At 37.6% G+C, this 20,665-nt stretch overlaps 1 protein-coding gene across 2 annotated transcripts; it reads left to right on the forward strand.

Annotated features, from left to right (window-relative positions):
• Positions 1–332: 332 nt before the first annotated feature.
• On the forward strand, positions 333–12,549 carry trim8b (tripartite motif containing 8b). Of its 2 annotated transcripts, XM_017484226.3 has the most exons (7): positions 333–967; positions 1,672–2,445; positions 8,581–8,676; positions 8,887–9,120; positions 10,145–10,176; positions 10,258–10,373; positions 10,522–12,549. In XM_017484226.3, exons 2-7 carry the CDS (start codon positions 1,873–1,875, stop codon positions 11,163–11,165), a joined length of 1,695 nt encoding a protein of 564 aa, XP_017339715.1. In that variant the 5' UTR covers positions 333–967; positions 1,672–1,872; the 3' UTR covers positions 11,166–12,549. The 2 variants fall into 2 exon arrangements, with proteins under 2 accessions (XP_017339715.1, XP_017339714.1); XM_017484225.3 differs by having other exon boundaries at positions 333–2,445.
• The last annotated feature ends 8,116 nt before the right edge of the window (positions 12,550–20,665 follow it).

The following is a 20,665-nucleotide window of genomic DNA, read 5'->3' on the forward strand; positions in this document are numbered from 1 at the left end:
CCTGGATGCCCAGCTGATCAATAGAGACAGAGACAGAGTTATTCAATGCTGTATTCCAGCAGGGTTCTTTAGCATGGAGAAGACATATCTAGGATTTGGTCCATTTTCCTACTTTATTATTTGTTTTCGTGTTTCAATATTTCTTTTTTAAATCACCGCTTTTTAAAGAGGCCACTGCTTGTTTATCTGTTTGGCCCTTTAAATACTTCTTCTTCCTATTTAAGCCCCGCCTCTTTATATATCAGAGCGGTGACAGATCACGTGACTGTCGGAGTGCTTTATTGTTGAGAGGAGGGAACTGTGTGTGTGTGTATGTGTGTGTATTTGTGTGTGTGTGTGTGTGTGTGTGTGAGAGAGAGAGAGAGAGAGAGAGAGTGTGTGTGTGTGAGAGAGAGAGAGAGAGAGAGAGAGCGCTCGGTGTGTTGAAACTCAATTCTGTTCCTGCATTCCTTCCCTCATCAAAGGCCGTCTAAAAAGATAGGGGGAAAATCATCATAAATTATAACATGGTGAGATAGGAGCGTTTCGAAGAGTGATCCACGGAGGGACAATCTCAGGAATTTACAGCGAGGACAGATTGGAGGAAATGTGCAGTGTTACATTACCCGTTTGACGCCTTGTGGACAGTAAAGGCGAGAGGCTGCTTTTAGCCAGGGACGTTTTCTTTTTTCATTTTTAAAGAGGAACACAAGATGGCAGATGACAGGAGTGAATAACGAGTACAGCACGGCGCCGTTCCCTTTAACATGTAAAAGATCGCCCAGAAGCTTTTGGATGTATTTCGGAACCGGACACATTGTAGCCTACTTATTCGCTTCGACCGGATACAAATAAAAGGAAACACAGTTTTGTCTCCCGACAGTAAAGGATCTGATATCAAAGTGGGTTCATATTATAGCTGTTGAGACCACTCGCTAGCTGGATATGGCAGATCTTTCCATTTAGTCTACCTACAACAGATTGGTTGGTAAGCCTTTAAACCTTTTTTTCTGGGCCGTTTTGGCAAGAAAAGCGAAGGGACCGGTCGTTCCTGTTTCTAGACCCCAGACCAGAAGTGTGTTCTCAGTTAGTTTTCAAAAGCTAAAGCTAAAACCCTGCTTCTAGAACAGTGTCACTAAAATGAAAGTAACCTAGGCCATAGATTTTACTAGACTGCACAAGTATGACGCACTGTAGCTTTAATGTGAAGGACAGTAGCACTAGCCGGTATTAGTACATTACACTGATCTTATTTTGATAAGTTGTCATGATCCAATCAGGGCTGGTTTTAATTAAACGAACCTTAGTTAATAGTTAATGTTTGGATGATAAAAATCGCTCCATTAACAACTCAAAACTCTTAACGCTGCGCTGGAAAAGGCCCATAAACGTACCTTCACCTACTAAGGGAGGAACTGCCAAGGCATATCATTCAGATGTGTCAGCAGATCAGCCTGTTCATTATCGTCGCACATGATTCAAGAGTCACTGTTACAACAAAAAAGAGCCTGATCATACATTGGTAATAAAAGCACGATCTAGATAAGTGCTTGACCATAAGAAACAGCCTTGACGCCTATAACCAACAAGGATTAGTAGATTAGTAAGACTTTATAGTAAGGGTGATATAATGTGGCATCAAGTCTACTTCATGATCTCAAGCAATGCTGATGTTCGGTTTTCCTTTTACAGAAACATTAATGCCTCTGAAACTAGGCCTTAAGACACACTGATTGTACAAATTGGTAATCCCTCACTAGATGAAGCAGGAGCACGTTTGGTCTGTATGGGTTTATAGGAGTCGTGGACTCACGTCTGTGCATCTTCAAAAAGTTCGCAGCCTGCACCTTTCACACGTCAGTAACTTGAATCTTTAGACGAGCTCGACCCGAAATGGCTGAAACCTGGAAGAACTGTCTGGAAGAAGAGCTCATATGCCCGATCTGTCTGCATGTGTTTTCGGAGCCGGTTCAGCTGCCTTGCAAGCACAACTTTTGCCGCGTGTGTATAAACGAAGCCTGGGCTAAAGATGCGGCCATGGTGCGGTGCCCGGAATGCAACAACGCCTACAGCCAGAAACCGGCTCTGGAGAAAAACCACAAGCTATCCAACATCGTGGAAAAGTTCAACGCGCTGAACATAGAGAAAGCTCCAGCTGTGTTGCACTGTATCCTGTGTCGCCGCGGGCCGCCGATTCCTGCTCAGAAAGTGTGCCTGAGGTGCAAGGCGCCATGCTGCCAGTCACACGTACAGACGCACCTGCAGCAGCCCTCGTCCAACGCGGGACACCTACTAGTGGAGGCGGCCGAGGCTCGGGCATGGAGCTGCCCGCTGCACCACGAGTACCGGCTGTACCACTGCGAGGCCGAGCACGCTGCTGTGTGCCACTACTGCTGCGTGGCCAGATGTGCGCCACATCACGGGCACGCCGTCTGCGATGTAGAACTGCGTCGCAATGATATCCGGGTAAGAATGCAAACACCCAACTAACGCTGAAAAGCTCAAATCTTGGATGTTGATTTTTTGCTTCGTGATCAGTGGCCCTGTTTATACCTGGTATTTACATATGTAGGCCTATGCGAACAGCCAAGTGGACAGGCACGATATTTACCAGGGGTGCAACTCAGTTCCATTATCTGTTTCTGTATCTATTTAATGCGCCAAGTAAGTGCTCTGTATCTGTATTAGGATTTAAACCCGAAATGGGCGTGGCCTAAACCGGAAGCTAGTTTGTTGTTGTTTTTTAAATTAAATATGAACCCTACATCTATGCCCTAGTAAAACACTGAAGGACAACCCAGATGCAAAAATGCCAGCTTTGTTAACATCAACTGTAAATTCTGACTCTGACAGTTCCTTAACCTCAGCTAGGCTACATCACTCAGGTTCATAAATAGCCTTAACTAGTGATGTGTGCAGGACTGCTTTTTAAATAACTCGTCTGTGCAGTTATTATTATTATTGGTTGTATTATCTAAAGGATTCAGTTGGTTCAATTCCCCAAACTATAAATAAACTAGCACCACAACCATGAAGTGAACCATTTGGTATCTGTATTCGTATCTGTTCAGAACACATTAGCTGTTCAGTCTGAGTAATGTATTCATGTATGGTTGCATCCATAAGATGTATCAGATGATGACCACTTATGATCAGAGTTTATGACTAGAAATTCCTGCATTGTTGTTGTTGTGAATTAAGACATTATTTATAGATGTACATTTGCATCTCTGTAAACCTCCAAAAGTGGTCTGTCAATCTCTAAGAAGCATTGGACTCCTTTCAAACCTGTCCTACAACTGTCTTATTTGTGATCAGATGGCCTGAGATACATGTTGTTAGGTGTGAACAGGACTAGTGAATTCATTACAAACAAAAAATATGAGTCTAGTAATACTTCATTCAATTTGTTACATGATTATTACTTAAACTAGCATTTTATTATGTAGTTTACTCTTAAAATAATTGTACTGCTGAGTCTTTCTGATTTTGCTGGTTTCAAGCTTGTTAAACAAGGCAACAGTGTTATCAAGTGTGTCTGCCAGTTGGCCTACCTGTCTGTCATTTTTTTCAAGTTTTATTTGACCATTTCAGAGCTTTATTTCTTGACCCATCCATCTGGGTAGAGTTTTATCAATGTTCCAGGGCAGGCTCACCATTCCTTCTCTCCCTTTTCGCTTCCATATGAGTGATTTCCAGTTGGGCTGAACTGTGAAACACTCCCAGAGTTCTCCTCTGGCCTTATCTCTCTGGGCCAGGTGCATCCTTGCTTGGCATTTAGGGCAGGGAGGGGGGTCGTGGGTTGCAACTGAAGGATTAAATGAGGAGCCTTATTTTTTGTGCCATAGATGAAGGGGGAAAAACCTCATTTGAATCTTATTTACTTCTAACAGTTCTTGCTTTTCTGAATATAATTGTCAGGCTTTTTATATTTATATAATTAACTATGATTTATTAATTTAGAGTCTGCTTTTTATTATTATTGGTGTATATGGACATCACTGGGTTGGTCATCTGATTAATAGATCTGTGTGAATGAATATAATGGACCTTTTCTATTTAAAAATCCTGTTTTTGCTAGAGCCCTTTTATAGGACAAACTAAATATACTGTAGTGTATCGTTCTGCATTCCATAGACTTTTAAATGTTAAGATTAGTAATCTGTTTATCTAAATCTAAATCTCAACTGGGATTTTAATCAGTCACATGTCAATATCTGCATTTTCATTCTGGTAGAGTCAGGCAGTGAGCGTTGATGGACAATGCTAATCATTCTACTAGGGCCGAAAGGCAAGGAGACCAGCTGTACCTGCAGGTACAGATGAGACTACTCTGTTCACCCTGACCTTGATGCTGTCCTCAGACAACAGTGATTCTGAGTGCCCTACCCCCACTCCCCCTAGAGAAAGGGATGGCAATACCACCATGCAATATTAGGTTCCCCCTATAGGCTTTTGCCAGCAGCCTGCACTCATCAGTCACTACAATTAGGTCATAGACTTCACTTGTTCTTATGTTATTGTTTGGTGAACATGAATGCGATTTGTTTTGTGGATAACTACAATTTGAACTGTCTTGTTGTGCATGGAAGTATTAATGTTTGTTCATGTGTTACTTTATTATAGTAGTTGGACATTCATTTTAAAAGTGTGTTTTATATTGTAATATAACAGGTCCCTTATTGGTCCCCAGTCTATTTGGCTTAATTGCTTTCATATAAAGACAGAGCATGTTAATTGTAAACTGTCATATCAACCCAATAAAAAAAAAGATATTCTGTAATAGCTCTAGTTTACACTGTTATCTTTTGAAGCTTGTCGTTAAATTAAAAAGCTCTCAGAAGTATACCACATCACTGTGCATTAGGCAGTACATTAATGAAATATAACAATACTACTGTGACTTCATAAAATGGTTGCTTGTTCACAAAGAAAAGCATGTTCAGAGTTGGGTTACGCCCGCATAATGAGGAGTTAATACCAAAATTATGCACATTGGTATTCAGAATACAGATGTAACAAACTTGCATGCTACTTGGACAGTTGTATGGGATTTGCTTGTGGAGGGCGGAGTTTGCTGAAAACAGTGTCTCAGTTACGCACAAATCTGACATCAGACATAACTAATTTTTTTTTGCACAATATCAGCTTAGGTGATATTTTATGTTTGGGGCTGTAAATATAAAAAAAAAATGGTATGCCAATAAAGGGCATACATATATATGACAAATGGTTGAGTGTATTGTCCCTGTAAAGTCTGCTAAAAGGGTTTTTGTTTTTTTTTGTTTTTTAACATGGAGGAGATTGGAAGAAAAATCATTTTATTCAGAGCCTTTGTTTATTTCACTGGTCACCAACCCTCTTCCTTGAGATCTACCTTCCTGCAGGTTTCAACTCAAGTCCAAATCAAACCTGTTTTAGTTGATGAAGAACTTCTTAAGGCAATGATCAGATGGTCAGGTGGGCACAGTTATGGTTGGAGCTAAAGTCTTCAGTAAGGTAGATCTCCAGGAACAGGGTCGGTGACCACTGGTTTATGTCAATGATGAATGCATGAACTACATTTACCTGGTCAGGTTATCCTTCAAACTATGGGAATGTTTTAGCACATCAAATTAATTTCACCTGCAATAATGAGTGTGAAAGCCATATTTAACAATAACACTTAGTGTTGTTTGTGCAGCAATATATTGGCAATATACTAGACTCCTATTAGATCTTCATCATTGTTTTAGTCTTTTGTTTTATGCTTAAATTGCTTCATGCTTTTATATCATACTGCAATTGACAGAATAGAAAAAAACACAATCTCTTCTTTAGTCTGCATTTTTACCCACAGTATTTTTGGGGAGCTTAAAGGCAAGTGCTTGTCTTTAAAGGCAATGGGCTAGACATTACCGAGAAACCCCATCTCAGACACTTCTACTCAAGAAAATTGTGGCACATAGAGACGTCAGAATCTGACTGTGCCACCCTGAAAATCTATTTAATCACCCACGTAAACAAACTCAGAATAGAGAACTTTCCCTGCCTAAATATTTGTATAACATTCATCGCTGACATTAAATACAGTCCTGTTCTGTTGAGTATAGTGTTCTTATGAATTGATTGACAATGACTGATCTAGTTCATTGTGTACTGAGCGCAAAGGCACATGTTATCAGTAATGGTCACATTGAATATTTGATCCCTATCAATTGAGAACACATCAATCTGTGCTGACAGTGTTGACCCTTGTTAGGTCTGCTCTTTTATTGATGCTCATAATTTTTTCAGTTTTGTATAGTTAAATTGCAAAAGGTTGCACCTGGATGATGCGACGGCAGCCATAGTGTGCCAGAACGCCCACCACACACCAGATATTGGTGGAGAGGAGAGGAGAGTCATGTAGCCAATGCAGGGATGGAAATTAATAAGGGGCCATGATAAATAAGGGCCAATAGGGGAATTTTGCCAGGACACCGGGTTTATTCCCCTACTCTTTATGAGAATTGTCCTGGGATTTTTAATGACCACAGAGAGGAAGGACCTCGGTTTAAAGTCTCATCCAAAAGAGTCAATTATTTGTTTTATAAACAGCAGCATATCAGCTTTTTAATTGAATATAAATGTAATGATTAGTATGTTAAAATCTCTCATCCTAGCTATACATTCTTACTTTGAGAAGGTTGAGAAAGAGAGTCTTGTATGATTTATTGGCTGCTGAGATGGTTATGGGCATTCAATTACCCCTACTGTTTGTCTTATTTAGTTTGTGGCTGGATACACCCATATCCAATATCATTAAAATTTGACAAGATGCAGAAATCATGTCTGGTACACAATGTGGCCTGTTACTGGGATTCAAAATCCATGCATATCGTTGTTAGGTCAGCGAGTGCATTTGGCTGTGTCGGAGTGTCTGCACAGTTGCAAGGCAGAGTTGAACGATTACTGATGTGTGTATGTGTGGAGGCACTGCTTTGGGAATTTGTTAGAGCAAAATCTTGGTTTAGAAATAAAAAATGTTTTGGTTTTAGAGAAAGCTTCATGGTGTCATGTGAACTAGACACTGGCCTGGTTCAGGAGCTTTAAAGCATCAACTGTGTGGTGTGGTTTAGGTTTGTACTGGATGCAAGCATTTTTATCTGCCAGCCAGCTTGCATTCATTACAGAGCTTTGCTCCAGTATGCACACAGCGAGGGTCACAGCTATTTGTCTCTGACATGCAGGCCGACATAGACAAAATGGGGGATGATAGTGTGAAATAAATCTGTTTCTTCTGTTTCTTTCCTGTCCTCTTTGCCTTCTATAATTCTCTTCCCCCTGCCTCATATTCACCTGCTGAATACACAAAAAAAACAAAGCAGCTAAAGTTAAAAAAAAACAAAAAAAAACAGCTTTGTTACCATGACAGCACCTCTACCTCCTCTTTTGGGGCTCTATTGCATCAAGCATTTAATTTAGACCCGTTTGGTGTTTTATTGTTACTACCACTGACATTTGTTCAATTTGTTTAAGGTTTTAATTTAGGGTGAACATACGTCCTCTTTTTCCTGGACATGTCCTCTTTTTAGGGATTTCTAAATTTGAGAAAATGTCCGGGATTCGGCTTTAGTTTTATTATGATGTGCTTAAGGTCTAATACTGTGTGCGCATATTTGTATTGCTTTAACCCCTCTCTGTAATTCCTCCCTTCTCGCACACCAATTGGTCGATTATAAAAGGCTTGCAGCAACTATGGGACAAATTCCTGCCTCTCAATCATTAGTCTACTCTCAGCGAACGCATGAAGGTGAAGTGCTGTTGTGTATGGCTTCAGACAGTTGACAATAGCAGAAAATGACAGCTGTCCTGAGTCGAAACAGTGCCCATGGCCATATAAGATCATTTTTAATTTCATGTTATCACATTGTTTCATATTACATGGCCATTCAAATGTGTAAATGATGGCAGAAGGTACACTCGTAGCATCTGATATTTTATTTTATTCAAAAGAATGTAGGAAAAAATGTAAAACGTGGGCAAAGTGAAACCAGTTTTATTTATATATATTTATGTGATGCTAATAGTGTGATCGTTTCAGTGTATTAAAGATTGCATTCATAGTAACACTGTTTTGAACGCGATTAACAACCCCCCTCTTTTTGGAAAGCCAGAATATAGTCACCCTAGTTAAAGGCCCATTTGTTATTGTGTTTCTGATTTGTATAGGATTGAATATTAACAGGAACATATTAAAGATTCCACTTCTATCACATGCTGATGGGGTTCGAACTCTTTCATACGACTTTTCTGTTTGTTTATGTCAGAAGCTCTCAAAACAAACCTAGACACAGAATTTTGTTGGATGATTCAGATGTCTTTTTAAACATGGTCATTCCATTCCTGTTTGAGATGAACATTGTTCTCACCATGGAAACAAAATGTCTTTACTAAGCATCATAGCTTTGTCTGGATCACACTCAAGTAGAGTGCTGAAGCATGTAAAATTCCACATTTTCAGTATGTCTTTGCTTTTGGGGTCTCATGGGATATTTTAGTAGCAGGTGGATTTATTTTAAACTGGTTGATGATTTTACGTCTTACCATGACTGTATTCCTCTCATTCTGCTTCTATAGCAAACGTTGATGAAGCAGCAGGACCGTATTGAAGACCGAGTTCAAGACATAGAAGAGCAGCTCTACAAACTAGAGTCAGACAAATGTCTTGTAGAGGTGTGTTTCTGTTTCAAAACCCTTGTATAAATGTACAACTTTCCAATATGCTTTCTACCTTGTTTGGCTAATAAACTCTGTTTCTAATCCATGTGCATACGAACGATAATCCAGTTTACTTTAAATTATTTTCTAATGAACACTGATATGTTAGCCAACAGCCAGATGTTCTGTTTATTTCTGATATTTGTTTATGAATGAATATTACAGGAGAAGGTGCAGCATCTGAAAGAGGAGGTACAGCTGCAGTATCAGAAGATGCAGCAGCTGCTAGAGGAAGACTTGGGGAAGACACTGGAGGTGCTGGATCAGGCTCACACCAAATTCTGTCAGGAGAATTCCACCCAGGTCCTGCAGCTCAACCAGAAACGCCAGGAGGCCAAGAAACTCCTCAGCTCCATCCAGATGGTCTCCGATAAGGCAGAAGACATCAAATTTATGAGGGTGACAACATTTATTCTTGGTCACCTGTGTTTCTAACTATATATAATCAGTAATGACATGACGTGATAGCACATAAAACAGGCTGTGCATACAATAATCAGTTAATATCTCCGGAAATCAGGAAATGTTACCTTTGCTGCAGTGTTTTTAAGGTGTACTTTTCATATAGGCTGAGTAACCACTTCAGGAAATGCTTAATTGTTTCGTTTATATGACTGTTTGGTAAAGGGAAAAATATGTTTCCCTTTGATTCCACAGTGAAACTGAGGAGAGGGGAACCTGATTCATTCTGATCATCAGCTTTAGCATACAGCCAACAGTTTTTCAATACTTCAGAATTATAGGGTTCTGTCTGACAATTCATATTGTAAAATATTTGTCAAAATCTTATATTTTTATATATGTTTAATCAATATTTGAATATAACAATAATATAATATAATATATATAGTATATTATTATTATATGTTGTTATAATATGTTATTGTTACAAATATTATATATATATATATATATATATATATATATATATATATATATATATATATATATATATATATATATAATAACATATTTGTGAATATGTAAATAATATATTTATCTTTTTTTTCTGCCAAAAAAAAGTATTGTTGTCCCCTTTAACATTTTTATCCAAACATATAACCTCTTCTACATGCCATTTCTGTGGCACTTGAATTTGAAAAGGTTTGCAAATGTTCTGCAAACTTTCAAATAGTATGGCCTCATGGATATTTATGGTTAACTAATGGATAACACACTTCCTCCAGAAATGCCACGGAAATGTGTGACTTTTACACAATGACACTCTGATGTCACTGGACTTTATGACACCTCACCACAGTTCCTCATTACCATCACTAACCTCAAAAGTCATGTCCAAATCCTGTTTATTTCCCACAAAAACAGACAATAAATTTTTTTTCAAGTGTTTAAGTCTAACTGTAAGTTGTCGAAGCACTGACGTGTAAGCACTAACATGTTGTGTTGTCCTTTTTCTTTTTAGAATACAAAATCTGTAAAAATCTTAATGGACAGGTAAGTCTGCGTTTCAAATCAGTGTCATAAAATCATTCCAGTGCATGTACATGCGAGTCTGACACACTGTATTTGCTGCAGGTCTCAGTCATATATCGGCAATACCTTACCCTCTTACAAAGTGGGCAGCCTCAATTCTAAACTGTTTCTCTCTGAAATCTCAAAGAGGGAAAAAAACCTGTGCAAAGTGCTTGAAGGTACTTATAAAATAATAATTGCTGCATTTGTCTGATGTGTTAATTATTCAACAGCTGCTTTTAATACATATTAAAAGAAGGTTTTTCATGAGATTTGAAATTGATGTGTTCTTTGTTTATACCCCCATTTTCTCTTCTTTTGTCTTAGCTCCTTTTAGCGCTCCTGCAAACTTCTTCCAGACTATTCCAGCCTATCTGTGTGCAGACAAGCGCAGGCACTCAGTGGCTTTCTCTGATGCTGGGGGCAGCAGTAAGGCTGGCTCAAGTTTTATGGAGTCTTCCTCTTCTTCCTCTGGTACTGCTGCTAAACAGCCATGCCTGAGTCTAACTCCAGCTCCAGGTTCCTCCACCAGTGAGGGCCAGTCCTCCCAGCATGCTTTGGGGCCTTGCAACTCTGTAGGAAACAGCAGTGCTGCGACCAGTTCTCAGTCGATGCACCATTCTGGTTCTGTGTTTCCTCACTCTCATTATCCAAACAGCAGCAGCTCACAGCTGCCTCAATATGGAGGACGCAAAATTCTAATGTGCACAGTGGATAACTGCTACTGCTCGGGTGTGCCCTCAGTGTCCAACCCTAGGGGGCATCCACCATACCCTCGATCCAGTTCCTTCCCCTGGCCAGTGAGCTCACAGGAGTACTCCCATCAGCCCCTCCCCTCCACACCTGCAATGTCTCAGTCTCTCCAGAGTCTGTCCATGCGGGACTGGATAGACGCCTCGCAGCCACACAGGCACCCTGACTTCTACGGCCTCTACAGCCAGTCTTCCAGCAAGCATTACGTCACCAGTTAACCCCAGCTCCAGTGACTGCTGTCAGTCACAAGCTCAGCTAGGTTTTTAAGCTGTGGGAATGTGAAAGAGTGGGAATATTTTGTTTTGTACATAAGTTGGATCAGTCATTTAATGTCCTTTAGGTCCACTGTCTAAGTTCTTAAAACAGTAAATGTTACAAAGTGAAGCATAACTTTGCACGTAGGAACTAATGATGTTCCCTTAACTTGCGTTGCTACTTACTACAACAGAATAATACTAACCATTTTCCAGAATGGACAAAGAACAGTATGGTAATTTGTTAATCATCAGTAATGCTGCACTTTTGTGTGAGTAACTAATCATTTAAATAATGGTTTACTGTATTCAATCCAACAGTCAGCTCTTAATGAAATATACTGTTATCAAGAAACGGTCATTGTTACCATTCACACTATTATAGCCCAATATATTTTATTTGCCTACTTATTTCACATAAGTAGTCTTTTTAATCGGTGAGAAAATCCTTGTATAAGCAAAATATTTTGAAATTTTCTATGTTTGTTTTCATTTAGCAGAAAATGGGCTTCAGTGTCTTTTTTTCATAAGAGAAAGGTATACTTATTTGTATAAGTTTGGGTTACTTGTATATGTAACAAGTAATTTTGTATTTTTTAGAGGGAAAAAGAAAGGAAATTTTAATGATGCAATATTATTTTCATGGTTATGTTTCTTGATTTCTGCGTACTTCCCTATTAAGAGTCTCTCGATGGAAATGCCCTGCTTGGCATGGGATTTCAGCTGTGATGAGATGTCCAGGCTTTGAGCAGCTGCCCTACATGGATCCAGACAGACAGTGCTGCCACACAAAAAATACCTTTTTAACTTTGTGAAACCCAGGATGCATTTGGTTTCACATTCTATTACTCATGTTTACCTTATGCGTTATTCCAGAGTTATTTGGACCTGATTTTCCAAAAATCTGAAGGAACTCTGGAAGTACATTCCTCTCCATTTATTAGTAATGCAGTTCTTCTTTCTTCTGACTCATGTCATTACTGGCACCAATCAAAAAATATTTGGCTTCCTGTTTGTTAATGATTGCATGTGGGAACAAGTTTCTGAGCACTTGTAGTAAAATAATAAAACTGCAAGAAATATAAAATGACTTTTTGAAACATGGAAATTTCTCTCTTTTTTTCCTTCAATAAATAATATTCAGTAATGACAAGCACTGACCAATGAATCTCTATAGATGAAAGCAAGAAACTGGTTATAAAAAGTGGTTGGTTTTTTTTTGTTTGTTTGTTTTTTTTGTAAATATTTTGTCAAACTAAAACAGAAAACTTGTAACTGGGAAATAACTGTTTGGTTTTGTTTCCCCCCATCCCCCCCAATAAATAGTAATTTCAATAATGTCTTCAAATGGTTTCTCACCTTAATTTTGTACACTGTAGGGTGTTTTTACTTCACAGCTTGTTTTTCACTGACTGGGGAAATTAGTGTAACTTATTCAATGCTTTATTGAGTTTGACATAGTTGTGTTGTGACAATCATGGTTAACTGATGATGTGTGTCAGAGTTCAGCGTTTAAAAAGTGGCCTACAAAATTTAAGGGAAAAGAGGACAAGCAATTCAGATGATACGACAGTTCATCAGTTTAGAAAGAGAAAATTATAGTTTAAAAAGAAAATTATATAAACACTCATTACTCTTTGGTTTTGACCTCTTAACTGTTGGTAAACTATTCCCTCAACATATAACTAAGAGAAGGCCTGCTGTGCATAATTCCTAGGCCTGAGACAAAACCTAAATTTCAATGACCAACCTTTCAATGAACTTGTCGATGGTCAACAGTCTGGGTTCAGGACATCTGTTCACTTGCCCCCCAGACAGACTGGCTGACTAATTGAAGGTCTGATTTTTTTGTGTTTATTGAAATACATTTTTTAGAATTTAAAGCAATGGTCATGCTTACAGTTCTATTAAAATATACTGAATTACTTATTGTTGCTCTATCCAAAGTTGGTGCTACAAAATTTAATCAGAGGTACATTGTGGTGCTGCATTACACCCAGGATTATTGTTCTTACAATATGAAAGACTAAAAGCAAAGAGCTAAAAGGTGGACTAGTGACTTTAGTGGCCCCACACTTTGAGTGTCTGTCTCCCACATGTAGCTGCATGTGTTATTAGGCTGTTAAGTAGTGCATGTTGCTTTTTCGACAATGTTTCTTCCCTTTACATCTGGGCTTCTCTTTTTAGAGAAAACCAAAACCAAAAAGCAACTATGGCATTTTGGGAACATCACAAGGCAAAGAATTTACTATAATTTTTCAGGAGTAAAGGGAAGAGCAGACCAGAGTAGAAATATCCACCTTCTCTAAAGGGCATTATCTACTGCTAATCTTAGTATAATTATATTGGTCCAGTGCATGGATGGTGAAAGAGCGTAAGAGATCTCTGTATCTGTAAAGATGGATGATGCTTCAGTAAGGTGCTGAAAACTTTTGATAATTCTCATTACTGTTTATAATGAGAAGATTTTCATTATCAGTAATGTCTGTAGATCAAAGCTCGTAATGAAGTGTCAATTTATATCTATTGGCTATATTGAAAGTGCCCCCCCATCTAATACTAATCATTCTTCTTAGTGTTTTTCATTGAGTGAATATAAATCACATAGATTGCCCACTTCCTGGCAGATTTAGACATAGTCTTTGTATGTGTTGGCAGTTCGTATGCTTTTTTAATGTGCTTTTAGTTGTACTTATGAGAAGGAAGCAGCCCACAGAGACTTTTAAAGATCCCCTTAATGGCTTGGAATGTCTCCCACATGGCTCAAAATGTATTCGTTTATTGATCTATTTTGACAGCAGTGAGTACAGGGCTGTGTGCTCTTTTCACAATGTATAGCGGGCTACTTGAGACCCGGGCCTCCACTGTGCTGCTGTTCAGCGAAACTCCCCACTGCTCTGCCTCTGTGCAGTCCTTTTCCAGCTCCCAAAAATGTGGGGGAGGGAACTTTGTTTGTGTGTGTGTGTGTGTGTGTGTGTGTGTGTGTGTGTGTGTGTGCGCCCATTTGAAATGGCTTTGGTCATGTTTCAGTAGATACTGTCTCTGGTGCCACTAAATTTATCTCAAATCTTTCTGTAGGCCTCCTGATGTGTGTGTGTGTGTGTGTGTGTGTGTGTGTGTGTGTGTGTGTGTGTGTGTGTGTATGAATGAGAGAGGAAGCCACAGAGATATTATGTGTGCTTTTTCCTTCATATGAATGAATTTGTGGGGGTGCCAGTGAGGTTATTTTCAACTCTGGGGAAAAAGTAAGCCATTAGAAGCTGGCCTCTAAATAATCAGCCTCATCATGCCACAGCGCCTGCTCCCACACATCGGCTCAGTCATCACAGTGAGACAGACTAAAAACAGCTGCTCTTTTCTCTCAGATAGAAGAGTAAACCTTTAGTCATACTTAATTATTTTCTAGGAAAGAAGCCTAAGCAAGTGATTCCTACAGTACATCTGTTTCACACATCCCAGTCAGCAAATATCCTTTGGCCTAGTTTGCCTAGTTGTGGGCCACATAATCAGCTGTCCTCTGGGCCACGTATGAGAGTGAATGACGGCCCAAACTGTATCACATCTGAACAGCCATAGCAACAGTGAAACACAACCACACATCTCAATCTCACATCAAAGTCAGCTAATCATAAAATTTCATATACTATATGTACACTTTTCACAAAATAATATTAAAAATGGTCAGCACACACAAACAACACCTGCAACATATTTACTCAAGTGAGAATAATGCCAAGTCTCCCTCCTCCTCCTCTTCTTCCTCCTCTGCCACCTCCACATCATTATCATCATTAAGCAGTTGCTAATCAGTGTCTTTTTCCTCTGTTTCTAATGCTCTAATGGTCTTCAGTGTTGTGCTCTGTGATAAGCTTTAATTCATCAGTACCTCCTCTGGAGCAAAGAACAATATAATTTTGGAATCACGCCAAACTGCACAGTTTTACTGAAACCATGTACCATAAAAACAATACTTTCTAAATCGAACTGATTTTGCGGTATCTCATATTAGTGCACTACATGAGGTGTAAAGATCAGTTTTACATATCCTATGCAGTGCATTTAGATAAGGAGTGAGGAGATATTTAGTACATTCTCGTGGTATAAGCAGAATAAATACACACAGGTATGGTATTTCACACCACACTGTAACACATAATTCCTTACTACGTCACACTTTATATTAGCTATCATGATGTCAGGATGATTGCTAGTTAGCCGGCAAATCTGCTAGGATCTTGTAGCTAAGATAAGATCATAAAAAAATAATTTAACCTTTGATGCACAATAACCAAAGATACAGTATATAATTCTCCATTCATGATTTAGAGTATACCACATCTTGTTTTCTAGTGTTAGCATTTATTAGAAATCTGACATTACAAGCAAATTGGCCTTCTCATTGATTGAGCTCAGTACTGAGTTTTACAGTATACAGAATACAATAATTTTATTTCAGCGAATCTATATTTCATGTATTTATAGGAGTGATGTGACACTGCACAGTCTACCACACCTTTTAGCTGCGTCTGTAGTCAAACAGACATCTTGGCTTGTTCCTATACAAGTATAAATGGCAACACACACCATGGAAAAAATGCTTCATGGATCGGTCAGACTTGGATGAGTCAGTAATTCTGATACAATTTAGTTAATCATTGTAATGACCAGAATAAACATTTGGTGGTTATTTCCTGTTGCATATATATATATATATATATATATATATATATATATATATATATATATATATATATATATATATATATATATAATATATCTGCTCTATATCATATCCTGGTGATGATCTTCTTCTTCCCCTGTGTGTCAGTGGAGATGCTGGGAACCCTGTAATTCAACACTCAACCATCCCCCTACCCTCTCAGGGCCCACTGAGCTGTCACACACACCTGCCAGCCACTCTGGGTGCTGCCTCTGCTCTCTTTCTTCCTTTTCAGTATTTAGTAATCTCGCTCTATTTATCATCCCTGCCTCTGTCTCACTGGGGAAACAAGAGGAAATTGTATGTCATATTGTTGCATTACAGTGTGTTGAGTCAAACATGAAGAAACATTGTGAATCAGTTTACCTAAAGACTTACACATGTACATGTGAAATTTTAGAGAACGCCTCACAATAAGATATTAAGAGTGACACATTATTTTTCACTAGTGTAAGTAATTACTTTTTTTCAACATCTTAGTTAGAGAATGTTTTAAAGCTGCATGAACCCCAAATCTATTACCTCATTAGGCATGAAACCTGATTGCTGGTTTGCCTCTCACTGCTACATAAACTCTGAGAGGTGGGAAGAGAAGTGAAATGTATAGTTTGGCAGAACCAGAGGCAGCACTGCCCTGTAAAACGTCAAACAGCAGCTGCAGAACAGCTGCCCAATTCCCAGTATAAAGATACTGTAAGCTGGAGAAAAAAAAATTAACTGTGCTTCTGATAAGCATCACACATACTGTATACACTCTCAATCCTGTAAGAGGAACTACCATGGAAACTACCTTGTTTCTTTTTTGCACAAAACTGGCTTTCGTATCCTATTCCCTTTAAACATTTCCATGCTAATAATAGCATTACCGTTTTTGAACATAAAGGAAGTGGTACATCAGTCATGGAGATGTATCCTACTGGAGAGTTTCCTGACCGTATGGTGCAGAAGGCAGCAGTGTGGGTGTTGGGCCCTTTGTGTCTGGTTGAGGTGCATAATTATGTCTCCTCCACTGCACCCCTCTGACAGCCAGCATCTTAATAGCAGTCAATAACAGAGGTGTGAGTGCCTAAAGTGAAGCCAGGATACACATCTATTAACACCATGCAAATTGTATTTGTCTTCAGTGGAACACAAAAAAGAAAGCCATTTATCAGCCATTGAACGATGATTCAATAAATCAAAGATGTGAGCTTTTGATATAAAGCCTATATAAATGTATATACTACCTTTTCATTCTTAAGGAAGATATATAGGAGGTATATATTTCTCATGGGATTGACATTTTATAATAGAAGTGATGAGCACAAATAAAGTGAAATCTTGATTGCCACGCAGTAAGAAATTAATGAGACCTTTTAATGAACTTCTAAAAGTGTAACCAGGTGCCACTGAGTTTCCATGGTTACATTCTGCATGTAGTGCCCACAGAGATTAAACTGAGCTTTAAATGTTTATTGTATACTGATATACTGTACTGGGGACTATTATGCTTTCTAAAGTATGCTTTAGCTCAAAATCTTGTATTATAAATCAATTTACCTGTTCCATATTCCTTGTAATTAAATGTCAGAGGTAAACAATATGTATATAATATCTAAAAAAAATAATAATAATAATAAAATGAATACCTAAAAAAATTTGAATATTATGCAAAAGTTTTTTTTCCCACATAATTTAATTCAAAAAGTGGAACTTTCATATATATTCTAGATTCATTAAACATAAAGTGAAATATTCCAAGCCTTTTTTGTTTTAATCTTGATGAATACAGCTTACAGCTCATGACAATCAAAAATCCAATATCTCACAATATTAGAATGAAGAATTTAAAATACAGAAATGTCGACCTGAGAAGAGCTCTAATCAGCAAACAACAGTCAGTGATGATTTGGGGTGTCATGTCATCTGCTGGTGTTGGTTCACTGTGTTTTCTCAAGTTGAGAGTCAATGCAGTGTCTACCAGGAGATTTTAGAGCACTTCATGCTTCCATCTGCTGACAAGCTTTATGGAGATGCTGATTTCCTTTTCCAGCAGGACTCGGCATCTGCCCACAGTGCCAAAACTACTAGTAACTGGTTTACTGACCATGGTATTACTGTGCTTGATTGGCTAGCCAACTCGCCTGACCCATATTGTCAAGAGGAAAATGAGACTAGTATCCAAAGGCTAGTATCAAAGCAACCTGGTCTTCCATAACACCTCAGCAGTGCCACAGGCTGACATGCTTCCATGCCACGCCGCATTGATGCAGTAATTCTTGAAAAAGGAGCCCCGACCAAGTACATAAATTAACATACTTTTCAGAAGGTTGGCATTTCTGTATTATAAATATTTTGAGATACTCGATTTTTGATTTCCATGAGCTGTAAGCTGTAATCAAGATTAAAACAAAAAAAAAAGGCTTGAAATATTTCACTTTATATGTAATGAATCTAGAGTATATGAAAATTCCACTTTTTGAATTAAATTATGGAAATGTTTTTACTTTTCTACGATATAATTTTTTTTGAGATGCACCTGTGTATATATATATATACATAAATACATACATACATATATATATATATATATATATATATATATATATATATATATATATATATATATATATATATATATATATATATATATATGTATAATATGAATAGCGCCGATTCTGAATGAATGTGATTGATTAGCTAATTTTATGCTAGAGGCATAGTAAAAAATTGCCATTTTATCTCTTGTATAATAAGTATAAGATTGCTTATCTTTTTGCAATTTTGCTGTCAATGACAATAAACCTTGAACTTGAATAATGCACCCTGTCCCCGACCTCTCTTCAACCAGACAACTGCCGTCTTCCTATGTGTGTTCTGTTGCAGTTTTTCTTTTAAATCCCTTCTTATTGTTGTGGATAACGTGATGTCATTATATGTAAAATAAAAGTGATCACAGCAATATCAAAGCTTGCTAACATAACTAACAAAAGTCAATTGTGTCTGTAGTCTGCTGTACCGATCAAAAGGGTTCTTAGAGGTACAAATTACATTGTTTACGATATGCTGTTTTCCTGTTTGAAAGACACAGTAACAATGAACTAAAATCTAATTCAGTAATTAGACAATCAACTGAAGAAAGCATCCCACAATACCGTACCCGTCCAGTATATCAAATGCAAATAACAAAACTGCTTTAAAATAGACACACATGTTTGCGAAACAGACTGATACACGTGGTGTGTGTTCTGGGATGGCTCGCTGTGCATTAATGCTATTTGCCTAAACACACACAAAGAAGGAAGAAGGATGTTGATGGAAGATACACAAGCAATGTACAGTGCTTTGAGTTTATCTTCGTTCATTTGATGCAACTTTCTCATATCATTTCAACTCATAATGGCCTAAAATATCTTCTAAAATATCCATTTTTATATCAACACAATATAAAATATTTACACTACCCATAAAATGTTTAGACACACCCATTCCTTATTTTTAACCCCCCATGATTTATAATAATAATAATAAAGTCTTCAAAACTCTGGAATAACACAAATGGATCTATGGGAATTACGTTGTGATAAAAAGTCCAAAATACATAAAAATTATTTTGTATTTTAACATCTTCAAATTAGACACCCTTTTTGCTTAGAATTTCCAGAAATGTATTCTTGGCATTTTCTAAACCGATTTCTTGAGGAACCCCCCTGTGGTGCTTTTTAAACAGTATTAAAAGAGTTCCCACCTATACTGGACACTTATTGGCTGCTTTCAGAATATTTTGCTCCAAATCAGCCATTAATTTTAAAAAAATGTAAATAAAATGTTAGTTTTCTATTGAAAGAAATTAATATGTTGGCACAATTATATTTTTTGTCTACAACACCGATTTCAAACATTTAATCATGCACCTTCAGATCAAAAGGTTTTTAAGATCATGAAAAACATTTGAATCAAGCATCTCCAAACTTTTGACAGGTAGTGTATATTGAGCAGGTGCTTAAGCACCCAATGCCTACAGTCACATGCCTCACAATGAAGTGCAAAATAATCATTTAAGACCATCTGTGCTTTTTGTTATTTTCTGTCTTTCTTACTGGTGTTCACAGAAATAATCTTCTCACAATCCCAAAGTGTGAATCACTAAAAGAATATGCCAACAGTATGGAGTAATAATTAATATGGAGTGCAATAAGAAATAAGTACACTCTGCTGTTTTGGCAGTTTTGTTCCACACATTCAGGGAAATATTCATGTATCAACCACAGTCTTAAATCAAAGGTGTGGCCTTGCGATATAAAAAATGTCTATGATTTAATTATACTTTGACTAGATTTTCTTCTTATCCATGTCCTGAGTCCTTGACAACTTTTGCGGTCTGACAGTCAGTACACACTGAATACACCATATGGTACAATGTATTCAGTTCAATGTTTTAAACACATTTCTTTTAATTGCAGTGGTTAAAAGAGTTTTTTTGGGGAAAATGCTTGACTCCAATGATTATGCTATACTATGCTTTACTCAGGGTAATCTGACTCACAGTAAGAGATTTGACTTACTTGAACTTATTTGACTTAGATTTTGACTTATTTGAATACTAATTCTCCTCTAAAACAACTAGGCCAAGTCTAATTTGGTTAGGTGGGTGCAGTGGTAAATATACTGGAATCAAGCTTATTGTTTGATTGATGGTTAAAAGTATGTTAAATTATTAAAAAAATGTTACATTACCTTTTTTTTTTTTTTTTTACTTTTATAT

The sequence above is a fragment of the Ictalurus punctatus genome, chromosome 13 (assembly GCF_001660625.3).
Source record: "Ictalurus punctatus breed USDA103 chromosome 13, Coco_2.0, whole genome shotgun sequence".
Classification (NCBI taxonomy): Eukaryota; Metazoa; Chordata; class Actinopteri; order Siluriformes; family Ictaluridae; genus Ictalurus; species Ictalurus punctatus.

Bases quoted from the DNA above. Each gene is read 5' to 3' on its own strand.
- trim8b (XM_017484225.3), top strand. From the start codon at position 1,873: ATGGCTGAAACCTGGAAGAACTGTCTGGAAGAAGAGCTCATATGCCCG. The intron at 2,446-8,580 runs GTAAGAATGCAA...CTGCTTCTATAG, and splicing joins TGCGTCGCAATGATATCCGG to CAAACGTTGATGAAGCAGCA. The intron at 10,374-10,521 runs GTACTTATAAAA...CTTTTGTCTTAG, and splicing joins CCTGTGCAAAGTGCTTGAAG to CTCCTTTTAGCGCTCCTGCA.